Consider the following 18,326-nt stretch of genomic DNA (forward strand, 5'->3'; position numbering starts at 1 on the left):
ATGTGTTGGACGGAGTGTTATACTTACTGGGATGGGAAGGAAGGGGTGTGTGTGGGATGAGGTCTTAGTAGTGATGACTTGAGCAACGTCACTTAACCTCTTGAAGATGGGAACAATTTCACAAGATGTTGTGAGGATTCAAGTAGAGTGAGAGTGCTTTGTGAGAACAGTGAATGGCATTTGTTGTGAGACATGCTTTTATTTTGGTGCTGAGCTCCTTCACATTTCAGTGTAGTGATCAGGAAGGGCCCTGATTTTTCTTCTTCTGATTTCTGACAGTGAGTGGGCAGGCTTTTGTGAGGAGTGCCAGGAGAAAAACCTGGATCTCCAGAACACAATATGCCTTCCTAGTGCATAGTGTCAGCTTTAACCCTTTATGTGGGTCATCATCCTGTGTTTGAGGGCTTGTACCCTGAAGTCGGTCCGAGTATAGTTGAAAAAGAAGCAGAGCGTGTGAGCTGTGTTTCTTCTTTGGGTTGTAGGCAGACTACCTGGTCTTTTCCTTTTCGATGCAGTAGATGGCTTAAAAATTTTACTACACAAAAATGTTAAATCAAAAAAAGCATACCAAAAAGGGCAAAGGCGAATTTTTATTTGCAACTATTCATGCTTGGTCCTAATATTCTTCTCTGTGGCCTTTATATTGGTGGAGTCCCATGGAAAGAACATGGGGCCAGTAATGAGGAACTAATTCAGCTACTAACACCCTGGCGCACCAACCAGTTCAGTTACTTTCCTCCATCTCAAATTATTCACTTGGAAAGAAGGGATGATAATACTCACTTTACCTACCTTAGTGTCTTCTGAAGATGAAAGTGATATAAGAGATTTACAGCTACTTTGGACAGGTTAAGTTTGATATTGATTGCTAAGACTTGGTAATAATGGTAATAGTATCTGCAGGCTCCCGAAGCAATGTTTATTGTTTATTGAGGTTCTTTTGTCAGGGCCTCAGGCCTTCATTTCTGATCTGCTGCATTATTGCCTTGCAGTTCTCAAAGCTACTATACTTATCTTTCCCACCTTCTTTGGTGATGTTCCCATTCTGTTTGATATGAGTTCTTCTTTGGGGCTATAATGGGTATCATGGATCTTCCGTATTCTCAAGATTATCAAGAAAGGAGGAAGGGGGCGCCTGGGTGGCTCGGTGGTTTAAAGGCCTCTGCCTTCAGCTCGGATCATGGTACCGGGTCCTGGGATCGAGCGCCGCATCCGGTTCTCTGCTCGGCGGGGAGCCTGCTTCCTCCTCTCTCTCTCTTTCTGCCTGCTTGTGATCTCTGTCTGTCAAATAAATAAATAAAATCTTAAAAAAAAAAAAAAAAAGAAAGGAGGAAGAAGACAAGCTAACACTGAAGACAACAGATTAGAAGAGGAAGCCTAACAATTTCTGAACAAAGTGGAGAACGGGCCACTGATGCCAACTTTGTTTCTATTCTTCTGAGGATTTTGGCAAACTGATAATAGGATGGTCTGGCAGTATATATGCTGGTTAGGACTTTGAGAATTTACTGGGTTTTAAAGAGAGAATTTAGTGTTTTAGGGCTCTTGACTAACCGTGCTCTCCCTCCCCCTTCACTGTTCAGGGAGTAAGGCATGTCGAGGCTTTGGCTATGTCACTTTTTCTATGCTGGAAGATGTTCAGAGGGCCCTCAAGGAGATTACCACCTTTGAAGGCTGTAAGATCAACGTGACTATTGCCAAGAAAAAACAGAGGAACAAGTCCAAGGAAAAGGGGGAAAATGGTGAGTTTCTAGTAACTGAAGAGAATTTTCCCTCAGGTGGGAGGAAGGGGAGGATGGAGAGGGGAGATGGGGGATAGCCTCTAAATTTAAAACTTCCTTTAATTTCCTTTTGATGTCCAAAATCATCTAATGTGTTTTATTACCCATTTTTGTCTTTTATTTAATTCTAACTTTGGAAATCTGGTGCTCCTGGGTGTTGTCATACTTAACCCTTGGGAAATGCCTTTTTTTGCTAGTAGCTTCTTTCCTGTGATCAGGGATGAGACTGGATCACAGACTTATTTTGTTGCCTCTAATTTTTTAGAAAATTCAGAACCCCCAAAGAAGGAACTGAAACCTAAAAAACCCAAACTAGCAGATAAGAAAGCCAGATTAATTATTCGGAACCTGAGCTTTAAGGTGAGTAACGGAGAGCACTGACACTACCTGTTCTGTAGGCTGTTGGTACTGATTGGTGGAGCTCCTCACCAGGATAGTATAATTGGACCTAATTCCTTCTGGGCATGAATCTTAGCCTTGTTGGATACAGAAAATGGGCCTGTATAAACAATTAAGGATTGTAAGTGTAAAGGAGACTTCCTTTTGGGACAGGGAGGAGGGGAAGAGCTCTTTGATATCTATCTTCTTTGTTAGATCCAAAGCAAGGTGTTTTGTGTTTAGAAATGTTTGATGTCCTAGTCTCAAAAGTAAAAAAGGAGTGAAAGTATTCAAGTTCTTTGTAATTAGCTAATTTAATGTTTGATGTTTCATGTTTATTTTTTGTGATAATATCTTTTCACTTGTGGCATCAGTGTTCAGAAGATGACTTAAAGACAGTATTTGCTCAGTATGGAGCCGTCCTGGAAGTAAACATTCCCCGGAAGCCAGGTACCAGCAAACTTTCATTTGCTGTGGATTAGGTTAAGATTATTTAACATAATGGTGTTTTTCCATTTCACCCTTGAACTAACTGATATTTGAAATAGAAATACAGGGGGATCTGGGTGGTTCAGTCTGTTGAGTATTCAACTCTGGATTTCAGCTCAGGTCACAATCTTAAGGTTGTGGGATAGAGCCCCAAGTGGGGCTCACACTGAGCATGGAGTCTGTTTGTCCCTCTCCCTCTGCCCCTCCCCACCACCACGCATGTGTTCTATCTCTCTCACAAATAAATAAAATCTTTTAAACAAAATAGAAATACAAGGGTCATGTCATACTCCTTGTGAGCCCCAGATCACATGACATATATAAAGTATGAGGCATAGTGCTTGACACATAGCAAAAACTCAAAAATAATGCTTATTCCCCCAATGGCATTTTTAGTTAGATTGAAACAAATTTTAAAAGACAAGTGATAGTTTGAGAAAATGCATTTCTCCTCAAGCTTGAGTCAGGGTATACTCAGCAGGAGGACAAAAGCTATTGCTCTGGGCAAGGAGCTGACTTGTTGGCAGAATTTGGGTCATCTTGCCAGCCCAGGTTGCTGTAATGTCCTTGGTGTTTGTTGGCTCCCCACCTGCTGTCTCTAACTTCTTTGTACATTTGCACACAGATGGAAAGATGCGTGGTTTTGCTTTTGTCCAGTTCAAAAACCTTCTAGAAGCAGGAAAAGCTCTCAAAAGCATGAACATGAAAGAGATAAAAGGTAAGTTTTCTGTACCCATACCGTTCACCCAGATATTTCTGCTGTTTTGTGAATTAACACAGTAACCCACTTTCTACATTTTCAAAAGGTGTTTGAATTATTGAGAGTCTTACTGCTAATACAGAAACGGTGTGGTGAAATATTCCTAGTGCTTGATCTTAGGGTTAAACTTGAAAGAACACATACTGTTGTTTGCTTTTCTTTATTTGGGTGATGAGTGTGCATTTAAATTCTTAATGAAAAAATGTTCCTGAAATAATCACTGATAGATGCAGGTTTTGCAGGTTTTTCTGTCTTGGTCGTGGTCCCTCTTCAGCACCCTTCAGCACCCTTCAGCATCAGTGGGCTGTTGAACTGGCTGTGCTCCTTTACTAGATACTAAAGAAGGGCTTGGCTTGGAGACTTTGTAACTTCTGTGCAGAGTGCAAATTATTCCAGACCACTTGTTTTGGCTGTTGCTTAGTCTAACTAGAAACTTGTCTAACTGGAAACACTGTTCCCATTCTTTCTTTCTTAATTTTTTTACTCTCTTATCCCAGGTGTGGGGCCTGTGGTAGAAAGGCAAAATAACTGTTTAAATTGATAAAAAAGTTTAAGCGTTAACAAGGGTAGGCAACTCTGAGCTTTATTTCAGGACCAGCATTCCCTGAATTAGCAGTTTCTTTTGTCTGTTCTGGTTCTGTCATGGTCTTCGATGAATAGGAAGTCATTTACAAGTGACATTAAAAAGAGGAAGACCTTTCTGATGCTACTTTTCTGTTTGCCAGGGCGGACGGTGGCTGTGGATTGGGCTGTGGCAAAGGATAAATATAAAAATACACAGTCTGCCTCTGCCCCAGGTAAGATGTGGTTGTATTGGGGAGGAGGGGTTATATGTCCTGAGGTGGGTATGGAAACAGCTCTACCTACGGTAAAATTATAAGGGAACCTGCTTGTCAGTAAGAATACTGGGTCAAAGGTACCAAAACCACAAAACTAATGGAAAGAATGAGACTGAGAATTAGGAGAAGCTCCGAGTTCCTGTGGGCTCAGAAGTGAGCCTAGAGCTGTTTGTCGATTCATATTGTACCATCTGGTGATCTGGTCTCAAAACGTAGGGTCTTTTGAGTCTAAGCCCAATCCTGGGTATGAATGTGAATGAGGAGTGGGACCTGAGTTCATTGTCCCCTCTGCTGGCTGTCCTTTCCCAACTTCTCATAAAATGATGGAATATTAAGAATAGAGAAACTTAAAACTTGAGGGTCTTTTAGAAAGCAGGTGGCTTTTAAGCCACCAGGAGCTCCGAGAACAGAACTCACCAAGATGACAGTTCACGGCTGGTCCCCTGGGTGAGCATCGTGCCGGCTGTGGTGCACAATGACAGGCTGTTTGCGGAGGCTCAGTTGCTACTTCTCTCATTCAGAGCCTGATTAACCTTCAACCTTCTGATGAATGGGACAGGCTTCCAAGGAGTCTCAGTGATGAGGGGTTTTTGTTGTTGTTTTTGTTTTTTTCTCTCATACTTTCTCTTACATATAGTAAGAAAAATACTGAGAAAAATAGTTAAAGTCCTAGTCCTAATGCCAAGGAACTGAGAACTTGGGTTGTTAAGTTAATCTTGGATACTTTTTTATTTTTTAAAAGATTTTATTTATTTATTTGACAGAGACACAGCGAGAGAGGGAACACAGCAGAGGGAGTTGGAGAGGGAGAAGCAGGCTCCCTGCAGAGCAGGGAGCCTGATGCGGGGCTCGATCCCAGGACTCTGGGATCATGACTGAGCCAAAGGCAGATGATTAACCCACTGAGCCACCCAGGCGCCCCTTAATCTTGGATTCTAAATGAATACCTAACTTTCTTTACCTCTGTGTGTAGGTGAGGAGAAGAGGCCTGAACCTAAACATCAGGAATTAGGTAAAGAGAATGGCAGGGAAGAAAAGGATATGGAAGAGGAAGAGGGAGAAGAGGATGACACAGAAGAGGAAGAAGATGAGGAGGGGGAAAGGGAGGAGAACAAAGAAACGAGGGTGACCAAGCCTGCGCAAATTCAAAAGAGGTAAGCAGCTCAGCTTGTTCCGAGACAACAGAGGCAGATGTAGGCTTGTCTCTGTGAGGGACAGTGATGTCTTCCCTGCCCCCATCACGGCAGAGGTGACGTGTGTAGTGACAGTGGACAAACCCCTCCAGTAGCCCAGATCCTCAGTGCTGAACTGTGCCATTGCAGAGCAGTCCGGAGGGCCGCGCCTGGCGAGAGCAGTGAGGAGGAGCTTTCTGATGACAACAGTGACCTGGGGGAAAGAGAGAGTATCGATGGTGGAGAGGAACTGGCTCAGAGTGATACCAACAGTGAAGAGCAAGAGGACAAAGGTTTGCCTTTGCATTTAAAACCAGTTACTGGCAAATGTGCTTCAGTTCAGCGCATGCCTCTTTTTAAATAGACCCTAAGGTGTTCTGTCAGATTTATGTTTCAGTGCTGAAAAGGATACCTTTATATTCCTTCTCAAGGTTTTTGTTTTGTCTTTTAAATACGTTTGAATAGTATTTGAGGGTTACAATTCTCAGGGAATTTAAAACCTGGCTTAATGCCAAGGCAATACTTCTCTCTTGCTTATCCAAGATGAATGAAAAACTGGATAAACAGGATATTGTATCCTACCATCAAGTGGATTTTAAACAACTCTGACGAGTTGAGATGGGGCTAAAGGACCTCTTGGGGCATTTTGTAAAACTGTAAGCAAACTGTAATCATCAAACATTCTTTATAAAGAATGTTGAACATGAACTCAACTTTTTTATTGAGGGCGGCAGGTCATTACAGAATGAGAAATGGTCAATAACTGGTTCTTTAGGTTAAGTCTGGCATGTTGGCTTGGCCATACAAAAAAATCTGAGGAAATAAGCTTTTTTCATGAGGAGAGAATGGTAGACACCTTAGAATTAAAGAAGCTTCTGTACTGGTGGGATTATGACCATTCAATAATCAGGTTCATCTCTTATCATTCTCTACTTTGAAAAAGTTATTGGGCCAATTCATGATAATGGCAGAAAACTAAAAAGAATAGTGCAGGAGAATGTCATATAGAAAGAAAAGTTCCTCACCACTCCCCCCAAGAGTCCCTCAGAGTAACCACAGCTGTTTTTTTTGCATTATTTGAGAAATTTTTTATGTATATGTAAGCATATATGTCTATTTTTATTTTTTTTATTGTTTTTTAAAGATACCTTTGGTTTATTTGACAGAGAAAGAGAGAGAGCATGAGTAGGCAGAGATGCTGGCAGAGGGAAGGGGAGAAGCAGGTTTCCTGCTGAGCAGAGAGCCCGATGTGGGACTCAGCCCCAGGACCCTGAGATCATCACCTGAGCCAAAGGCAGATGCTTAACCGACTGAGCCACCCAGGCGTGCCTCTATATGTCTATTTTTAAAAAACACTGAGTCTTTCTTGTACCCAGGTCCTCAGCCACTTAGGGCACCTCCCCAGAGACAACCAGTGTTAAAAGTTTCTTACGTATCTATGTAATACTTTTATAAGCAGAAACACACGTGCATGCACACACACGTCGAATATAGTGTTTATTGTTTAGAACATTGTTTTTCTTTGTACTTTAGATGTGCAAGTCTCAAAGAAAAAGAAGAGGAAATTACCCTCTGATGTGAATGAAGGGAAAACTGTTTTTATCAGGTATGCCTTTGTACCTTGGGAACTGCTGTTTGTGTTGCCCTCACAAGTTTTTTTATCCTTCTTTCTTTTCTTCTCTCTCTCTATTTTTGTAAAGATTTTATTTTTAAGTAAGCTCTCCACCCAGAGTAGGGCTTGAACTCATAACCCCAAGATCAAGAGTCTCATGCTCCAGTGACTGAGCCAGCCTGGAGCCCCACCTTTCCCCACCCCAGTACTAGTTCTGTTAGGTAGGCCAGAAAATTAGATGCCTTTAAAACCATTAATACATCTGGCCATAGGAACATAGCAAACGGTGAGAATATAGGAGAATCAGAACTACACACACAAGATAAAGAGCAGGGGTCTCCAGATTTTGTCCGCATTTACATTTCCTTTTTTGTAATTGAGGTAGCATCATTTGGAATAAATCAGTTCTTCAACTATTAGAAACATCTTGCTTCTGGCTTTTGTTTTAGGGGAAGTACTGGGAAGGGGTGATGCCACTGCCACTTGTCCCAGATAATTTTTTCTCTCTGCCTAACTTACCTTTTAAAGTATTGTCCAGAATAAAATAAGACATCCATTTGTTTCCAGGAAAACTTAAGGAGGCAGTCAGGTGGAGATGGGTTTTATTTCATGTTGCCATTGCCCTTTTAGTGCTACTGACTGTGGTACATTGGTCATTTCACAGAGTCAGGATATCTTAAGGTTACCTAAGGCGTGCCTTCTTGTCCTTTCTTAAGTGCCAGTGTGCTAGGGTTATTTGGATCTTGTTTTAAAGACGTGTATTTTATCTTCCTGTGTAGTCTTTTAAGATTGTTTTTATTATCCAAGTAACTTATGCTTATTGTAGGAAAGTTAGGAAATAAATGAGCAAAAAGACACAAAATATTAACCTTACTGATTACTCAGAGAACACCCGCAAACATGCCCACATCAAAGACGAGTTTAGCCTCCACAAGCTGCGCTTTAGCCCATTCTCTTCCTTCACAGCTTGTCTCTTCATAGTTGTTCTTACTGTATTGTTAGGAATAGCCATATCAATAGTTTTGTATTTGTAGAGGATGCTGTCTAATGTGAAGGAGGAAGTGTCATACTTAGGAGCCTGTGACCTTAATACCAAGGGTACCATTCCTTACTATTTTTACATCTTTTAAAGAAACTTAGGAAAGTAAAGGATGGGGGATAGAAAACTATACACAGTGAGACAAATTAGAAGTGACATGGCTAGGGTATGTCTTATTCCAGAACATCTGTTTTGTCTCAGTTACTTCGTAAGATGGAATTGTTTATGGGGTTGTTAACTGAGTATAGAGAAGAAAAATTATAAATATTTATTGGGGACCGTTTTTTGTTTCTTTGTTTTTACCCTGGAAAGATGTGCATAGCTGGGGAAATGAAAGATCTTTACAATGTATTGAAATTTGCTAGAAAATCTTCCAACATTTTTTAATCCCATCAAGAGAAATAAGTGCTTTTCTTATTTTGCACTTAGCTAGTAAACTTTACTGTGTTTGCTTTTGAATCATTATTTTGAAGGATTTTCTGACCTTTGTAAAGTTTTAACTGAAACCTCGATTTCACAGCAATACAGAGAGGAAAATGGGTAATCAAGAGAGACAGACAGACATATGCACACACTTGACTTTTCTCATTGGCCTGCTGTGAATCTTTTGGTTGTAATAAGAGAAACTAATTTTGGCCATGTAAATGGAAAAGTGGGTTTGTTGGATGAACATTGGGTGATTCACGGGATCAAAACTGTCGAAGAACATACCTGAAGAAGGAGATGAAAATCTGGGATGTTTTGGGCCCCAGCTGTAGGAGGCTATGGGTCTTTTCTCTGGGAATACTTACTGCCTTTTTTTTTTTCCTTCTCAAGGCATAATCTGTATTCTGTAAATTGCATTAATCTAAATGTACAGCTGTGTACATTTGTACAGTGAAATTTTTCATGCATATATATCCATGTAACCACCACCCAGATCAAGATATAGGACATTTTCAAGATTTCCGCTTCCCAGAAGTTTTCTTTGGGTGGGCTACTGCTATTTTGAAATAAATCTGCATCAACTACTTCTGGCCTTTGTGTATGTCTGTTCAAGTTTTAAATTCCTGAGGGAGAGAATCTGATTGACATAGAAAGGCCAATCAATTATGGCCGAGGGGCAGAGTCACATATTAGAGGTTGGGCCACTGGGGACCTCCCCTATGTATTGGTGCTATTCCTGAACCACAGGGTGGTCATGAGCAAGAGTACCATTCAATTTGGTGTCTTACTCACCTTGTACTAGAACACAGGATCTCACTTTAGTAATTGACCTTTCTTGTGACTTGACTGTCTTCCATAGAAACCTGTCTTTTGACTCAGAGGAAGAAGAACTCGGGGAACTCCTCCAGCAATTTGGAGATCTTAAATATGTCCGTATTGTCTTGCATCCAGACACAGAGCATTCTAAAGGTACTTGTTGTCAGCTTGTCAGGCCCTAAAAAGGTAGAGACTGCTGCCATGGACAGAGCATAATGTGTGCCATTGTGAGGGGCCTACAGTCCATCCAGCCCAGGTTTCTGTGGTCCGTAGCACCAAGGACATTCTGAGGTTGTCTTCCAAGATATCAAACTCAGCATCTTTAATGGTGCTGCCAGCCACAATTTTGTCTAAGCTTTTTAAGCCCTTGCTTATTTACTTTAGGGTAATGAATTCCATTTGTTGTTCTCCTTTGAATTTCAAATGTGATAGCATCTCATGGGTATTAATCATTCCACATTGCTTGAAATTACTGGGATCTTTTTCAGTTGCTTTTGTTAGAGATGGAAGCTAACAGAAATTTTGTTGCAATGGCAACAGTCAGAAGGAAAGCTGTATATAGCAGGACTGCTGCCTTAGATTTTTCTCCCTAAAGCTATTTCTTTTGAACTTTCAAGGATCGGCCCCAGTTCATTCTAGAGTACTGTTGTTAGGGGAGCAGCATCTTTTCAGTCTATTCATAATCTTTGATTTCATCAACTGCAGTCATTCTCCTAAAGCAGTGAATTCTTAATTCATTCTGGTTCTTGCTTCCTTTGAAATCTAGCAAAAGCTATGAACCCTCGCTCTCTCCAGAAAAATGCCACTCCTGAGGGTTTGTGGGCTTTCTGGAATCTATTCAAGGGGTAAGAACCTCTGTTCTAAACCTTACTTTCCAAATTGATGAGACCTGATCATTTTTGGTTTTCCCTTAACCAAAAAGATATAAGTAGGGCAGGATGATGGAAAGAAAGATGAACTGCTTCCTGGAGATTAGGGATCTAATTGTAGCTGAGCCATAGACCAGCTGGGTGATTTTGGCAAAGTGTTTAACCACTGCAGGCTTCAGTTTCTTATCTGTAAAATGAGTAGGTTCAACTAGAGTAATCACTTAATGTGTCTTTAGCTCTAATACTCAGCTATACCTCTTGGACCTTCTCCATTTCCAGTATGTTTTTGGAATTGGAAACTAGAATTGCATAGGATGTTCCTAGTACAGTAGGATATTGCGTTACTTTGATATCTTTTGTTTCTTTTTGAGTGCAGTAGTCTGTTGGGTTGGTATTTTCAAAGTATAGTCAATAGCTGACTTGCTCAGTCTCTTTTGATCTATTAATGTTAGCTGAGAGTTAATGATCTTAATAAGTATAGTTTTCATTGTTATTATTTTTTTAAGATTTTATTTATTTGTCAGAGAGAGAGTGAGCACAAGCAGGGGGAGCAGCACGCAGAGGGAGAAGCACTTTCTGCTGAGCAAGGAGCCTGATGTGGGACTTGATCACAGAATCATGACCTGAGCTGAAGGCAGGTGCTTAATGGACAGAGCCACCCAGGCATCCTGCATTTTTTTTTGATACATTGTATGTTTTTTTTTTTTCCTTTTTGAAGATTTTATTTATTTATTTATTTGTCAGAGAGAGAAAGAGAGAGCAATCACAAGCAGGGGGAACAGCAGACAGGGAGAAGCAGGCTCTCTACTGAGCAAGGAGCCTGATGAGGGACTTGATCCCAGGATCCTGGGATCATGACCGGAGCTGAGGCAGAGGCTTAACCAACTGAGCCACCCACGTGTCCAAAATAATTGTCTTTTTCTAGCTCTTATTAAATTTTTTTGCCTACTCACAAAGCCTTGGCCACCTCCTACCAATATCCAATGTCAGCATGCCATTTCGCTGTGTAGGAGAGCGAAAAATTATTTGTAGACTTTTAGGGAAGTGTTAAGACTAAACCCAGTACTGACCTAGGGATTTCCAGTGTTAAAATTCTTACCATTCAGAGAGAAGTACCCATTTTCTTCATATTGGATGAATAAGCTGATCTGTCAATTAGAACATATTTCTCCCATCTTCCTTCCTTTCTTTCTTTCTGTATTGTTTGTTTCTTCCTATTGAGTATCTCTTAATGCCAGACACTATGGTAGATGCTAACAGCCTAGAAACATAGCCCTTACTCCTAAGGCATTTCTTCTGTTTGAGAAGATGGCACGTGACCAACACTGTAAAAGAGAGATGTCATTGGAGGCCCAGTGGATGGGGCACTTGGCCTTGCCTGGAGGAGTCAGGAAACACCTCACCTAGATGGTGACTCCTGGGTTGGCCTTCCCCGTGTGTTGTCTCTGTCTGCTGCCATTCATTCTTGTAGAGGGCAAAAAAATCAATCAATGCCCCAGTAACTCTAGGAAGTATGATATTTTTTTCATATATGAGGGAATATTTAAATTTGTATAAAGGAATACTTGTAAAATATTATGAAACTTGTATTTCTTTTTTGGAGCCTACTGTAAGGTGAACTTTTTTCCTTTGCTGACAAAAACTGCTTTTTATCAATATTAGAAATTAGGATGGATTGATTGACTTTGCATTTAACCAGTGATAGGTTAGCCTGTGCAAATTTGAGGGTATGAGTCAAGAATTGAGCTTATGGCTTTCTGGTTCACTGCTGTATTCATGTGATAGAGGCCAGTCTACCCATGTCTGATGTCTCCCAGGTGGCTTTGATGACAGTGAGATTCTGTAATTAATTTCAGGTTAAGTGGTTCCTGCCTCATTTTTTAGTCCTCTAAAAAGCAAGCCAGTAAATAATGCTGATTTAAGTGGAATTTCTCTACCATATCCTGTGGCTTTTTCTTACTAAGGAGAGCAATGGTGAGACTAAAGTTCTAAGAAGCATTAGAAAAGATGAAGTAATAATAAAATTTCATTGTAAGCATGTGTCCTAGCTATCTTTGAACCTTCAGTGCCTGGCACAGTGCCTGTCTCCTAGCACCTGGCTGCGCCCCCTTCCACCCTGTGTCAGGCTGCCACCATTTGTAGCATCATCTTTGGCATCCTGGTGGGCCGTGGGAGTTTGGCATCTCACTTAATTTGTTTCTCTATGCAGGTTGTGCGTTTGCCCAGTTCATGACTCAAGAAGCAGCTCAGAAATGCCTTGAAGCTGCTTCTCCAGAGACTGAGGTAAAGAGGACATTTCTTTTACCCCACAACTTAGGGCATAGTGGCTCCGAAGGCCAGCATCTGCTTTTTATACCCAGATTTATTAGTACTGTCAATAATATCATAGTAATAAAGCTGACACTTACTGAGCACTTGGTGTGTGTTAGGCACTCAGCTTTACCTGTACTACCTTATTTAATCCTTACATCAGTTCTACAGGAGTATGTAAGGTAATTACAATTATTATACCTACTGGAGTGCCTGGGTGGTTTAATTGGTTAAGGGTGTGACTCTTAACTTCAGCTCAGGTCTCCATCTCCAGGGTTGTGAGTTCAAACCCCATGTTGGGCCCCACGCTGGGCATGGAGTATACTTAAAAAAAAAAAAAAAAGATCAATTATTATACTCATTTTATAAGTGAGGAAGCAGGTATAATAAAGTGTCTAATGTTTATTAAGCACTGTCTGTATGCCAGCCTCCATCATAGGCTGATAACATGAAAGGTTGGGACAGGAAAGGATTAAGGTCATCTATAAAGTGGAGTAAATGAGAGAAAATGTGTGGGTGATAGATTTTTCTATGTATTCTAAAACCAAGTATATATTGTTTTGAGATAAGTTATCCTGTATTGTCATTATCTCTTATATTCTCTTAAGTAGAATTAATACTACCATGTCATTAGCTTTCTTTAGAATTTTTAAAAATTGGCTATATATGGTTTTCCTTATTTGGGCTTACTTTGGGCCTATTCAACTCCCATAAAATAAATTACTACTAACTGCCCTCAGTATACACGTGGCCTTTTGCACAGCTCTACTAGGTATTAGGCTTAGTGTCCATTTGGAGCTGTCTGGGCTAAAACATCCTATGGGTTGGGCTCCGTAGCATAATTGGGATTTGCTGTTTTCCCTTTGCTTGGCATTCATTGTCAGGTGCTTAGTCTCTACTCATTATGAATTTTAAGAGAGAAGGTTGCAATCTGTTACAGGGTGGTGGGCTTAAACTGGATGGCCGGCAGCTCAGGGTCGACTTGGCAGTGACCCGTGATGAGGCTGCAAAGCTCCAGACAAAGAAGGTGAAGAAGCCAACTGGAACCCGGAACCTCTACCTGGCCCGAGAAGGCTGTGAGTAGTGGAAGGGAGATGTGAACCAAGCTTCGGGGTGGCGGGTGCCGTGCTATGACTGTGACCAGCAATAGTATGTCTGGGGGCATGTTTCAGATTCAAAACCCACATGTCCTCGTCAAAAGCGTTACATTATTATTCCACTTGAGCAGATGGGGCTTTCTGTTAGGAAGCCTTCACTCAGTTTGTGAATTAACCAGTCCTATTCTCCTTCCTGCCTGCTTGCCTTGAGACCTTTAGATTAGAGGATTAGCAGGGCAAAGAGGGAGGAAAAGCTCAAATTACCTTCACTTCTTGTCAAGATTCTTGATAGTTTTTCTGAAGGAGTTGAAAATTATGACTAAAATTACTCTTTTGAATTATTCATAGATTTAAAATGTGCACCCAGTACCTTTCCCTTAATGTCAGAAAGATAATTAGAAATTAGCTTCAATTAAAAAGAAACCCAGATTTCCCTTTCTCTGGGTCATATGGTATTTGTCAGCCTACCTGTTGCACAGCTGCACAGCCTGGACTAGTGATGCAAGGCCTTTTAGCCGTTGGTTCTAGGCCTCTGTATGGCCAGGTGGCTGTTTTCAGGTTGGCTTAACTCACTGCTTAGAACTGACCCCAAGTACATGAAGAACAGTAAAATTCTAAGGGCAGGTTATAGGTGGAGCATTTTTGTATCCCAAATACCTAAAATGTACTTGTTTTCAGAACTTCCTCTAGGCCTTTCCATCGGATGTTGGGCATACACATGGAGCTTTGTGAGAGGAGGGAAGGAGAAGAAGAACAAATTCACAAAATGTTCAGTTTTAGTCCTTGAGAGCAGCACAGAGCTGAGAACTTAGCCCTGTAGCCTATTTCTGGACCTACCCAAATGCCACTATGTCCTGGCCAGCATAGTCCTCTGGGCCCTGTACAAAGAGCTTGCATCATTCAAATCACATTCCTCTTGTTGCTCAGTGAAAATTCCCTTGCTGATGTCTTGGCCTTTTTCCCTCTTTTTGCAGTGATTCGTGCTGGGACTAAGGCTGCCGAGGGTGTGAGTGCTGCTGATATGGCCAAAAGAGAACGGGTGGGTAGATTAGGCACCAGCCTTCAGGTTCTGCATGACTTACTATAAATCAGTATGTAATGACTATTGAATGCTGGAGGTGCCTGTCAGAGAGCCAAGCATCACAGACCCTGCTTGCTTCCTGTCTTGTTAGAGAGAAGCGTATGGGTGAAACAGCAAATAACCCAACACTGTACATCATATAATGTGAGCGTTGTATGCCATTAAAAGGACTGGATCTTATTCTTTAATTTCCCAGTGCTCAGCAGTAAATGTTTGCCAAATAGTATGCTTCTACAAAATAGAATAGACACTTAGAGGCTAAGGCTACATATAATTAGATGTCAGTGTAAAGGCAGAATGACCTAAGAGAGGAAGATCAGAATGGGCTGGAGTTAGTAGGGAAGGAGGTAGATGTGGGTCTTAGAAGGAAGAGTTAAGATGTCCTTTTTTGGTAGGGGGTTATGTCCAGATTATAAAATCATCTTAGGAAGATTCCATATCATGGGAGTTCCCCCTGATAACTGATATTGAGTTTCTTTGCTGCTTAGTTTTTCATTTCCAGTAATTTTTAACTTTTACCCAAGTAGCGTACTTTCAAATAGCTAAGCCATCCTAGAATGATAAAGAGGCACGATCATTAAGAGAATGAGCTTTGGAACTTGAAGGTACAGAAGATGAAGAACAGAGATGAGAATGTAGACACCAAGAGTCAGTGTGTTTTTCCTTTGTACAGTCTCTAGTCTCGTGTTCACAACTGTTTTTGTTAGTGAGCATCTGGAATTCATGGTATTTAGAGGGTATTGTATGCCCTTTTCTGATCATGGTAGGATAGTGAAACATCTAATTTTCCCTTAGAACAAATTTTTCTAGCAAAAAGCTCCGTAAATTATATGCATTATAATTCACAGCAGGCACAGCTTTTCCTGGGAGAAGAATCATACTGTTGAACTCAGGTGTGAGAGCCTCTTCAAATAACCCTTTAATACTCATTTTCAGAGTATCTTTATTTTGTAATTTGTTAGCACCTTTACCAATTAAGAACAGCAGAAACAAGACTTGGTAAAAGAAAAAATTTAATTTAAAACTCTTTTTCTACTAACCTGATTTAAAAAAAACATACCAGGAGAAGAATGTTACCCTCTTACTTTAGCAAACGTTGCCCTGGAACTGTGCAGCATAGTTGAGTCCAATGTTCTAGAAGCAAAATTTATTTCTGTGGTCATGGACATACTTTTGCCTCAAGGTGGCAGGGTTGAGATAGAATTCTATCAAGTATTTAAATAAATTCCATTTCCTTTTGGGAAGACTAGATAATTAGCTTGAGTTGGGGGCAGATAAGGACTGGGCATAGATGGTAATCACAGTATTAATTTGCTTTGGGCTGTGTTTCGAGTTTGGGATTTTTTTGTATATTCCCTCATTTCAGCCACACATCAGTGCTGAGAGATGGGTATTTTGACCTGCGGTTCTACTTTGTAGAGGGGAAAAACTGAGCCTTAAAAAATTTCATGTAACTTCTCCAGTTAGGTATGGATTTCCAATTTAGTCTGAATTCTAGAGTCCCCCCATCTTGCCTCTCTGAACCTTTCCTAATCTAGTCATCATAAGACTGTAGGTGGGTGATTTCCCTTCTTTTATCTATATGTGTTGTTGGATGGGGAGTGGTGGTCACAGTTCTTTCCTTTTGGAGAATTATGAACCTGCATTTTTAAAGGGTGGATTGTATTGTTAACAATTTGGTGTTCTTTCAGTTTGAGCTGCTGAAGCATCAGAAACTCAAGGACCAGAATATCTTTGTCTCCCCGACCAGGCTGTGCCTGCACAACCTCCCAAAGAGTGTGGATGACAAAGAGCTCAGAAAACTGCTGCTGAGTGCCACCCGAGGGGAGAAGGGGGTGCACCTCAAGGAGGTGAGATGGGCCCTGCCCACTCCAAAGTTTGATTCTCATTGTGGGTCAGACGGAGCAGTTCAGACTGTGCTGCTAGCAGACCGACAGTTTCTTTTGCGTGCATTGTTGACAGATGAGGCTGGGTTTGGCAGTTTTCATGTGTTTGTTTTCTCTTCTTAGAACTGCCTTTCACACGCATTGTCCAAATTGCAGCAGAATGTGAGGAAGTGTCTGCCCTCATGAATTAATTTGAATGCTTGCTGTGTGCTCAGCATCATAGCAGGTGCTGTAATGTTAATTTTCTCACAGAGAAAATACTCTGCGTATTTTGCTCTTTAGAAGGACATTTTAGTGCCATTTAGGCTCTTACTGTATGAAAGTGCTGTGTGGCAAGCACAGAGAGCCATGGGGGTCTTGGACAGTTGTATTAGACAAACATTGGATTCACACCAAGTCTCTGAGTACAAAGACTTCCCTGCCCCCCCACTGCAAGCCTTTGTCATGGCACTTACTGTTACACCGTCCAGTCGTTGTCTGCCAGTCATTTCTTCCGACTACACTGAGCTCTTTGAGAGCAGGTAGGACATTGCTCCCAGTTCCTGGCAGAGTACCTGGAACATAGTAATCTCTCAGTCTGTATTTACTGAGTAAGTAACACAGGCAGTATTATAAATCTACTTTTCTCTGATTTGTGACTAGAAACTGTTTTCTTAATCCTGGAAAACCTCTTCAAAATGTATGGCATTAGTATTTGGGGAATTACATGAGAGAATGTGAACATATCAGCACATATCTGACACCACTCTTAGTAAAACTGTTCAAAGTGTTACTGGCGTAGAGGTCAGTTGTGTAATTTCTCATATCAGCATCCACAATACTTAGTAAGTGCCGATACACATTGAAAACCTGTCATCAGAAAGGGAAATTTTGGTTTTTTAAGATTTTATGTATTTGTTTGTTAGCAAGAGCAAGCAAGAGGGCACAAGTGGGGAGCAGCAGAGGGAGACAGAGGGAGAAGCGGTTTCCCTGCTAAGCAGGGAGCCCAATGCGGGGCTCAATCCCAGGACCCTGGCATCATGACCTGAGCCAAAGGCAGAGGCTTAATCCACTGAGCCACCCAGTTAGGGGAATTTATGTGTTTTACAACATTTGTGTTGTATTGAATTTTCTCTTTACTTTTTAAAAAACTCCCACTATTGTCATTTTAAGGGGACTGACTTTCTTTCCTTCCTCTCTTCTTTCCTTCTTTCTATCCCTCCTTCCCTTCCTTCCTTTTATTTATTTATTTATTTGAGCAAGAAAGAGAATGAGATTGAGCATGAGAGGGGAGAATGTCAGAGGGAGAAGCAGACTCCCCGCTGAGCAGGGAGCCCCGTGCAGGATTCAATCCTGGGACTCCGGGATCATGACCTGAGCCGAAGGCAGTCACTCAACCAGCTGAGTCACCCAGGCGCCCTCTTTTTTTTTTTCTTTTTTTTTTAAAGATTTATTTATTTATTTGGGAGGAAGCGCATAAGCAGGAGGGGCAGAAGGAATGGGAGAATGGGAATCTGAAGCAGATGCTACACTGAGCATGGAGCCCCATGCAGGGCTCACTCTCACTATCCTGAGATCATGACTTGAGCCAGAACCAAGAGTTGGATGCTTGGGGCGCCTGGGTGGCTCAGTGGGTTAAGCCTCTGCCTTCGGCTCAGGTCATGATCTCAGGGTCCTGGGATCGAGCCCCGCGTCTGGCTCTCTGCTCAGCGGGGAGCCTGCTTCCTCCTCTCTCTCTGCCTGTCTCTCTGCCTACTTGTGATCTCTGTCAAGTAAATAAATAAAATCTTTA

The 18,326-nt window shown here is 41.4% G+C and overlaps 1 protein-coding gene across 2 annotated transcripts in view; it reads left to right on the forward strand.

Annotated features, from left to right (window-relative positions):
- The window catches only part of LOC111152028 (RNA binding motif protein 28), a 30,793-nt gene that overhangs the window by 3,617 nt on the left and 8,850 nt on the right, over nucleotides 1-18,326 (forward strand). The window contains exons 2-14 of one of the 2 annotated variants that reach the window (XM_022510300.1): nucleotides 1,584-1,742; nucleotides 2,047-2,141; nucleotides 2,534-2,609; nucleotides 3,274-3,366; nucleotides 4,134-4,205; nucleotides 5,221-5,401; nucleotides 5,570-5,712; nucleotides 6,953-7,025; nucleotides 9,356-9,465; nucleotides 12,391-12,464; nucleotides 13,432-13,567; nucleotides 14,563-14,627; nucleotides 16,361-16,519. In XM_022510300.1, the coding sequence (XP_022366008.1) occupies nucleotides 1,584-1,742; nucleotides 2,047-2,141; nucleotides 2,534-2,609; nucleotides 3,274-3,366; nucleotides 4,134-4,205; nucleotides 5,221-5,401; nucleotides 5,570-5,712; nucleotides 6,953-7,025; nucleotides 9,356-9,465; nucleotides 12,391-12,464; nucleotides 13,432-13,567; nucleotides 14,563-14,627; nucleotides 16,361-16,519 (1,436 nt within the window). The remainder of the gene's footprint in view (nucleotides 1-1,583; nucleotides 1,743-2,046; nucleotides 2,142-2,533; nucleotides 2,610-3,273; nucleotides 3,367-4,133; nucleotides 4,206-5,220; nucleotides 5,402-5,569; nucleotides 5,713-6,952; nucleotides 7,026-9,355; nucleotides 9,466-12,390; nucleotides 12,465-13,431; nucleotides 13,568-14,562; nucleotides 14,628-16,360; nucleotides 16,520-18,326) is intronic. The other variant, XM_022510301.1, reaches the window with a different exon arrangement.

Source organism: Enhydra lutris, unplaced genomic scaffold (assembly GCF_002288905.1).
Source record: "Enhydra lutris kenyoni isolate GAN:26980312 unplaced genomic scaffold, ASM228890v2 scaffoldscaffold27, whole genome shotgun sequence".
NCBI lineage: Eukaryota > Metazoa > Chordata > Mammalia > Carnivora > Mustelidae > Enhydra > Enhydra lutris.